At 45.0% G+C, this 9,651-nt stretch overlaps 1 protein-coding gene across 1 annotated transcript in view; it reads left to right on the forward strand.

Annotated features, from left to right (window-relative positions):
• Positions 1-7,421, forward strand: part of LOC132871268 (calcium homeostasis modulator protein 5-like) — a 51,805-nt gene extending 44,384 nt beyond the window's left edge. The window contains exons 4-5 of the mRNA XM_060905389.1: positions 178-285; positions 7,415-7,421. Coding sequence (XP_060761372.1) covers positions 178-285; positions 7,415-7,421 — 115 coding nt within the window. The remainder of the gene's footprint in view (positions 1-177; positions 286-7,414) is intronic.
• Positions 7,422-9,651: the final 2,230 nt, after the last annotated feature.

The raw sequence follows: 9,651 nt of genomic DNA on the forward strand, positions 1-9,651 counted from the left end.
CTGCTGCTCTCAAGTGAGCTACCTGCAGCTCACTTTCTGGAAAGTGTACAAAGAGAAAGAGAGGGAGAATTTTGAATCTTATTTAGATGAGTATGCTACCCAGCTGGCCGAGCAAAACCTCAACAGCTGGATAGCGTAAGAACAAAGACACTGAGGCATTTCCACAGCCTTATACACATATAATCATGGTGAACACTATTATAGCACGCTGCAGAGATATGTGGAAGCTCCTAATCGTGACTACACTCCAGAGAAAATACCAGTGGAAATGGAGCACAACCTCTGGTCAGCATGGACCTCAAGGTCTTTCAGTAAACAATATTCTGCTTACATTTGACCTGTGGTTTTGGCTCACTGACTAGGTAGCATTATATCAAAGCTAGCGAGAAAAAGCTTCCAAAATAGACGTGATGGTGATAAGATAGTACTTAAATGTCCTTCAACAAATAGTACCCAAACTTATCAAAGCAATTCATCATTATCTTCATAAGTGACATATTGAAAAATATGTCACTTGATGTCCTGGATGTCTTTCCCAGTAAAAAACACACACACACACACACACACACACACACACACACACACAGCTTTGGAAAAAAGAAGAGACCACTGCAAAATTATCAGTTTCTCTGTATTTACTAGTTATATGTATTTGAGGAAGTTGAATATTTTTTGTTTTAGTCCATAAACTGACTGCAAGTTGGCCTAGTGATTAGCGTGTCCGCCTCTCAACTGGGAGCTTGCGAGTTCTACCCGTGGTTGGATCATACCAAAGATCATCATAAAAATGGTACCTACTACTAAGGCAAGGCATGCTGCAATACAGATGCAAGTGGGGAAGTCAAACTCTAGCGGTTACCAGAGGACTAGCCCCCCACTGTAACCCTAGCTGTAGTGGCTAGAGGCCAAGGGCTAGCGAAACAGAGATAGGCACCTTAAAGAGTTGTAACCGACTCTTTATTGGGACAAGAGACTGCCCTGGAAGACCAGATTCTGGCGTGAGAGGGACTTTGACTTTGATTCCATAAACTGCTGACAAAATTTTCCCCCAACTTCCACATAATATTCTCAGTTGGAGCATTTAATTGCAGAAAACGACAACTGGTCAAAATAACAAAAAAAGATGGAGTGTTTTCAGACCTTGAATAATGCACATAAATCAAGATCATATTCAATTTTAAACAACACAGTACTAATGTTTGAACTTAGGATGAGTTCAGAAATCAGCATTTGGTGGAATAACCCTGACATTTAATCACAGCTTTCATGCACCTTGGCATGCTCTCCACCAGTCTTTCATGATGCTCTTGGGTGATTTTATGCCACTCCTGGCACAAAACTTAAATCAGCTCAGCTTTGTTTGATAGCCTGTGACCATCCATCTTCCTCCTGATCACATCACAGAGGTTTTCAGTGGGGTTCAGGTCTGGAGATTGGGCTGGCCATGAGAGGGTCTTGATCTTGTGGTCCTCCATCCACACCTTGATTGACCTGGCTGTGTGGCATGGACCATTGGCCTGCTGGAAAACCCAATCCTCAGAGTTAGGGAACCTTGTCAGTGCAGAGGAAGCAAGTTTTCTTCCAGGATAACCGTGTACATGGCTTGATTCATGTGTCCTTTTCAAACAAAAATCTGCCCCATTCCAGCCTTGCTGAAGCACACCCAGATCTGTTAGGACTGGGACTGTTTTGGCCTCTAGAGGCAGCTGTTATTTCCTTTGTTTGGTCATGTTTGTTTTGGCCTCTAGAGGTCGCCACTGTGTTCTGTGTTTTGTGTTTGTCTTATTGCCTGTTTCCTGCCCCGCCCTGTCCTTAATTAGTGTGTGTATAAATACCCCTCTGTTTGTTCCCTTGTCACGGAGTCTTTTTCCTATGTTATGCTGTTAGTGCTAGTTCCCTCTGTCCCATGTACCTTGCCTGTGTCTTTGTATTCTTGGTTTTTGCTTCTTTCTTTTGGACTTTGTGGATTTTGTTTTTGACTTTGAACCTTGGGATATTTTATTTTTGTTTATCTTCTGAGCTTTGGATTATTCTTTTTGTTTTTTCCCTTGGATTGTACATAGTGTAAATAAACTGTTTTTGATACTTTTCTACTTCCACCTCACGCCTCTGCACTTGAGTCATCCCCCTGGTGGCCTAGTGGGGGTTTGCTGGATTATCACACCAGCGAACCAGGTTCGAATCCCAGCAAAACCCTAACAGAAAGACTCCATCATGACCGACTCAGCAGAGGCTTCTTCATCTGTCTACCCGGCCAACCCTCAGGGAATGATGGCTGCATTAACATGCCTCGGATCCACAATGGACACTCATGGACGGACTCTCGCAAGCCAACGTGAGACCCTTACTCGCCACGAGGTACTGCTTCAGCAGATTGGGAAAACCCTGGCACAGCTGACTTCTCTGCCCCCATCTCCTCCACCTGATTCTGCTCCACCATCCACTCCTGCTCCAGTGCCTCCTGCCATGCTGCCTTCTTCACCTCATGAACCCAGCCTTCCTGCACCACAGAGGTATGATGGCAAGCACAGTGAGTGTCGAGAGTTCCTTACCCAGTTCCAACTCACCTTTGAGCTTCAGCCTACCACCTACACTATGGATTGCCGCAAGATTGCCTTTGTGATAACCTTGTTAGCTGGTAAGGCACGAGCCTGGGCCACTGTTATCTGGCAGAGACAGGGACCTGAATGCTCTGATTTCCAGCTGTTTACTGAGGAGATGCTTCGTGTCTTCGATCAAGCAGACATCAGTAAAGACGCAGCCAGAAAGTTCATGTCCATCCGGCAAGGGGGAAGCGTCGCAGACTATGCCATCTCGTTCCGGACGCTTGCAGCAGTAAGTGGATGGAACGAGATGGTCTGTCTGACCCCATCAAAGACGGTCTGGCTTCTATCGGATGCTCAAGTGACCTCAAAACACTGATCTCACATTCTACTCGTCTGGACAACAGGATGAGAACGCCGCCAAGTCCTGAGCCTCCCCAGCCTCCCTGCCTCTACCTGGAGCCCATCTACCTCCTCCAGTGACTGTCCAGAACCCATGCAAGTGGGTTGTACTCGCCTCTCCGCATCTGAGAGGGAGCGCAGAAGGAGGGACAAGTGATGCATCTACTGTGGCAAGCCTGGTCACTTCCAAGCATCATGTCCCGAACTCTCAGGAAAAGGACCGCCCCATCCAGCTGAGGGAGGGTTGTGACGGGGCCTACCCTCTCTCCTGAACTCCCTGGCCAAGGAGTCTACATCCCGGTCTCCATCTCCTGGGGTGAGTCTGTCCACTCTTGTCAGGCCTTGTTAGACTCCGGGGCGGCTGGAAACTTTATGGATATTCACTTCGCCCAAAGTATCAATGTCCCGACTGCACCTCTTGAAGTCCCACTGTCTGTGTCTGCCCTGGATGGCCAAGCCTTAGGTGACGGAAGAGTCACCCAAGTAACTTCTCCAGTCTTCCTCCAGTCTCAAGGTCACAAGGAAGAAATATCCCTGCACCTGATTCCTTCACCTGAGTTCCCAGTTATTCTAGGTCTCCCTTGGCTTACCCACCACAACCCTCGTATAGACTGGGTCACTAGCCAGGTTGTGGAGTGGGGTCCTGCTTGCTATGCCTCTTGTCTGCTCTCTAGCTCTCCTGTGTCTCCTGCCGAGCCTCCTGATCTCACCGAGTTATCTCAAGTTCCCACAGAGTACTGGGATCTTAAGGAAGTTTTCAGCAAGAGCAGGGCCGCCGTTCTTCCTCCGCACCGTGCCTACGACTGTGCCATCGACTTGCTCCCTGGGACTACCCCTCCTCATGGCAGACTGTTTTCCCTCTCTCAGCCAGAACGCAAGGCCATGGAGGAATACCTCAAAGACGCCCTGGTCTCTGGATTCATTCGACGCTCCACCTCACCCGCTGGTGCCGGCTTCTTCTTTGTTGGCAAGAAGGATGGGGGGCTCCGACCATGTATTGACTACAGGGGCCTGAACAAGATCACTGTGCGCAACCGATATCCCCTTCCGCTGATGTCCACAGCATTCAACCTGCTCCAAGGCGCCACTGTCTTCACCAAGTTGGACCTACGGAACGCATACCACCTCATCCGTATCCGACAGGGAGACGAGTGGAAGACTGCCTTCAACACCCCGTCTGGGCACTATGAATACCAGGTGATGCCCTTCGGACTCACCAATGCACCAGCTGTTTTTCAGGCCCTAATCAACGACGTCTTGAGGGACATGATTAACCCGACATCATGGAGCACCTGGCTGCCATGGGCAGAGTACGCCCACAACACCCTGCAGTCATCGGCTACCAAGCTGTTGCCATTCCAGTGCCAATTCGGGTTCCAGCCACCTCTGTTCCCGGACCAGGAGGAGGACGCGGGGGTGCCCTCGGTCAACCAATATGTGAGACGGTGTCGCAAGACCTGGAGCAAGGTCAGGAAGACCCTCATCCAGACCTCCAGAACCAACCAGACTCAGACCAACCGCCATAGAAGACCTGCCCACGCTTTCTGCCCTGGGCAGCAGGTTTGGCTGTCCACTAAGGACCTTCTGCTGCGGGTGGAGAACTGCAAGCTTGCTCCTCGCTACATTGGCCCCTTCAAGGTGGTGCACAGGGTGAACCCTGTCGCCTACCGGCTCCAGTTGCCCCGGACTCTAAGGATTAACCCCACATTCCATGTTTCCCTGTTGCAGCCCGTACTGACGTCCACGTATGCCCCTGCCCCTAGGAACCCCCCACCCCCCCGCATCTTCCAGGGTCAGACTGTGTTCACCGTGCGCCGCCTGCTGGACTCCCGCTGGGTTCGCGGGGGTCTCCAATATCTTGTGGACTGGGAGGGCTATGGCCCTGAGGAACGCTGCTGGGTCCCAGCTCGGGACATACTTGATAAAGAACTTTGTCGGGACTTCCATTCGGCCCATCCTGATCGCCCTGGGAACGTCAGTAGACGCTCCTAGAGGGGGGGGGGTCCTGTTAGGACTGGGACTGTTTTGGCCTCTAGAGGTCGCCACTGTGTTCTGTGTTTGTCTTATTGCCTGTTTCCTGCCCCGCCCTGTCCTTAATTAGTGTGTGTATAAATACCCCTCTGTTTGTTCCCTTGTCACGGAGTCTTTTTCCTATGTTATGCTGTTAGTGCTAGTTCCCTCTGTCCCATGTACTTTGCCTGTGTCTTTGTATTCTTGGTTTTTGCTTCTTTCTTTTGGACTTTGTGGATTTTGTTTTTGACCTTTTTGATCTTCTGAGCATTTGAGTTTTTGCCTTTTTTCTTATTTGGATTTTGGACTTTGAACCTTGGGATATTTTACTTTTGTTTATCTTCTGAGCTTTGGATTATTCTTTTTGTTTTTTCCCTTGGATTGTACATAGTGTAAATAAACTGTTTTTGATACTTTTCTACTTCCGCCTCACACCTCTGCACTTGAGTCATCCCCCTGGTGGCCTAGTGGGGGTTTGCTGGATTATCACACCAGCGAACCAGGTTCAAATCACAGCAAAACCCTAACAAGATCATCATCGATCATCCACCCAATTTCACAGTGGGTGCGAGATACTGTCTTGTAGGCCTCTCCAGGTCGCTGTCTGACCATTAGATGACCAGGTGATGGGAAAAGCTGAAAATTGGATTCATCAGAGAAGATGACCTGCCTCTATGGTCTAATCCTTATGGTCTTTAGCAAGTCTCAGACTGGCTCCTCTTTGCTTCTCATTGATGAAGGGCGTTTTTATTATTATTATAATTTTTTTTTTTAGCTTTGCATCACTTCAACCCCACCCAGAAGAACCTGTTTCAAACTCTCCTTGCTGTGCACTTAACCCCAGCTGCCATTTGCCATTCTTTTTGTTGGTCACTTGATGTCATCCTACGGTTGTTGAGTGACATTCAAAGGTCACTGGATTTACAAGCTGATGATCATCCTTGTCAGTGGAGAGTAGTTTTCACTCTCTGCCAGTCTGTAACTTTGTTGTCCCCAGTGTCTGCTGCTTGAGCTCATTCTTATGAACTACAGTCTTTGAAATTTTGAGGATGGAAGCAACCTGACGCTCACTGTATCCCTCTGCCAGTAAAGCCAGAATTTAACCCTTATTTTTCTTGCTCAAAACTTTTCCTTTTAACTCTTTTGGCATGATGAATAGATATTTTTGTATTCCAATTAAATTTTAGGTGCTACTAGTACTGTTTTTGTGATCCAACCTGGTCCTACTGCAAGAGGATAGTGATGACCACAGCAGTGGGTTTCATACTTTTCCTTATTAAATAAGATTTGTTTCAGGTGATCACATAATCAGTACCTCATTAGGTAAAATGAGGCATGCTTGTGTTGGAATTCCAGTGCAGACACTGGAACGAAATGGTTGCCATACATAGAGATGCTGATTTAAGAGAAAAAAAATGAACTGGTCTCTTTGACCGATCATTATCAGTTTATGGTCATTGTTACCATGTATGGTGTGGAAAGCACTTAGTTGTAGGGTGCTACACCCAACCTCAAATCTAGGGTTCTAGATTGAACATTATTTAATGAGCATTCATTCAGAAAAGGTCGTGTTAACACAACAAATATACAGACATAATTTTGATAAAAAGTTCATTTTAGTGATTGTATAGTAAAACAATGCTGCCACCTACTGGATATATTGTGAGCTGCATGCTTAAGATAAAAGTTTAATCAAGGGTTTTTAAGGGTTTCTAGGATAATTAAGGGTTCTGAGCTTACAAAATAGGGTTCTACTTGGAACCATGTTGTTTCTTTTATCTTTAATTTCTTAATTTGTTCTTTGTTTAATGGAACACACACCAAAAACAACAAATGGCACATAATTACTCAAATAGATGTACTACCATATAGCAGCAATTATCTACAAATGAAAAATATGACAGATAAAATTCTAGTACTATAAGAGAATAATGCATGTGATTTACTGTTAGTTTCATAGGGCTTACATATTCCAAAACTAGGACAGTTTCTTCTGTAAAATTCTGCAAAAATCCTGTGAATAATGAGTCTTCATCAGTATATATTTGAAAATTAGCGCAGTTTCACAGACTCTCATTCAAGGGCGGGGCTTGGGGAAGGTGGGCCGCCCTCTTCTGCTTAGAGGGTGTTAACATTCACTCTTTTTTTTTAAATAAAAATTTCATGATGTAGAGAAGTACCAAATGGTTGACTCTACGTCAGCAACAGCCTTGCAAGATTCAGGGAGATTTTAACCAGTAGATGGAGTTTTAAGCCATTTTCAATCCAAAAAAAAATGCTGATTTTTCTAAAAATTGAATTTGTTAAAAATATTAACATGAGCACTGATGTGTTTCATGTCATTTAGTTTACAGCTCAAAATCTATGTCAGTCTGCAGCACGTCTTTAAAGATGAATGGACAGAGAAGTATTTATTCTCCTGTCACCACATTTAAAACAGATCTGTCTTATCTGTTCAGGGTCTAACATGAAGTGATACTACAATCCAAACATAACCATCTCCAACTTTCTTAATTATAGCCATAGACTAATCATTAGTGGTTAAATATTGAAATCCCAGATAGCAAAAATCAGTTGAATCAACATTGAAATAGCATTTGGCAGAAAACATTGAAATAATGTTGAAATGATATTGAAAGTGTCCCCTTGAATTTGGGTTGAATCAATGTTGAATTTTCAACCCTATCAGCATTGAATCAATAGTGATTCAACCATCATCTAAATAGAAATTTCTATTGATTCAATGCTGATAGGGTTGAAAATTCAACATTGATTCAACCCAAATTCAAGGGGACACTTTCAATATCATTTCAATGTTTTCTGCCAAACGCTATTTCAATGTTGATTCAACTGATTTTTGCTATCTGGGAATTGCTCAAGGGCACCTCAGCCCAAGGCCACCCCACGTCAACCTAACTGCACATCTTTGGACTGTGGAGGAAACCCACACAGACATGGGGAGAACATGCAAACTCCACACAGAAAGGCCCTTGCTGGCCGCTGGGTTCGAACCTGGAACCTTCTTGCTGTGAGGCGACCGTGCTAACCACTGCACCACCGTGAGAAATTGGGTTGATGTTGATGTTTCACCGTACACAATGATGGAAAGGCCTGTCTGTGGATATGAACCAGATATGATATGAACCAGAAAGGATTATACAGTCTTTACCTGGACAATAAAATATTGCCTAAATACAGTACTAGCAGTTAAACTTACTGTACAATTCAAATAACTGCCTGACTAACAAAATATTTGAATATTTGCTCCGGTTTCCCCCACAGTCCAAAGACATGCAGGTTAGGTTAACTGGTGACTCTAAATTGACCATAGGTGTGAATGTGAGTGTGAATGGTTGTCTGTGTCTATGTGTCAGCCCTGTGATGACCTGGCGACTTGTCCAGGGTGTAGATACGCCGCCTTTCGCCCATAGTCAGCTGGGATAGGCTCCAACTTGCCTGCAACCCTGTAGAAGGATAAAGTGGCTAGAGATAATGAGATGAGAATACATAACATGTCATAATAAGTCTGTATAGTAATCCTCAGTCACTGTTTTATCCTACTCAGTATGGTGGTGAATCTGGAGCCTATGCCAGGAACACTGGGCGTGAGGTGGGATGGGGTTCTTGTCCATCAGAGTACCATGTGTACAAGCACATGTTCACTTAACCACTATTTTTAACCACACTACCACAAAGAGGAGAACTGGCCAGTGTTGTTGAAGCAAATTTCTTCAGTCGCAAGCACAGACAGTCTATGGTCGCAAGTCTCGTCGTCAACGGAGCTCGAGCTCTTCTGAAAGTTCTTCTGAGAGACGGTTATTTGGACCATTCCAAATAGCGGCCGGTACGGTAGAATTTTCTGTTCGTTTTTTCCTTACATGTTGCACACACAAGATTTGCACATAACCATAAATAATAATCTATTCTTCATAGTTCCTTGTGCTCTATTAAAATTCTAAATTAAATAAATGAAATTCAATGAAATATAGGAAACCCCCCTCCCACAAAATGGTCTCACCCAGAGTGCACCCCAGGCTCCCGTCCAGTGGTGCAGTGTATGATGACAACAAAATCAACATATATTCAACATTGATCAAATGTTTCCTTCATTGAGTCGAACACATTTTTTCAACTTTTTATCAGTGGTGGATTAATGGTTGATCCACCATCAGTGTTCAACTATAACTGTAAATCAACCATCTTGACCAGATATCAACATTGAAATAACATCATTTGCTATCTGGGATTTAAGTGTTCTCATCATTCAGTCATGTCTGTGAAGATTCTCAGTCATCCAGTCATGGGCGGATCTACCGGGGTGGCATAGGGTGGCAAATGCCACCCTAAAAGAAAGCCTTGCCACCCCTGCTGCCACCCCAGTTGGCAGCGACGAATTCAAAGAAAAATTACGGCCAATTTGACATTTACATGCGCAAATTTCCAATGTCCGACTGCGGCGAATGCAGCACTAGATAACGCCAGAGATTGGTTGTTTTGGAAAATTGAGAGGCGCGAAGCGAGGGAGCCAGGAGTCGCGAGGAAAGGAGACACGGGAGGAAAGAGGTTAAAGCTGATTAACTATCAAGAAATGAAATTATAATGAATGAACAGTGCTAGCATAGTTGCGATGCTGATTTTGAGAGGATAAAAATCAGGTTGGAGAACGTTATTTAGCTAACTATACATGTAAGGTGAA

The sequence above is a fragment of the Neoarius graeffei genome, chromosome 23 (assembly GCF_027579695.1).
Source record: "Neoarius graeffei isolate fNeoGra1 chromosome 23, fNeoGra1.pri, whole genome shotgun sequence".
Classification (NCBI taxonomy): domain Eukaryota; kingdom Metazoa; phylum Chordata; class Actinopteri; order Siluriformes; family Ariidae; genus Neoarius; species Neoarius graeffei.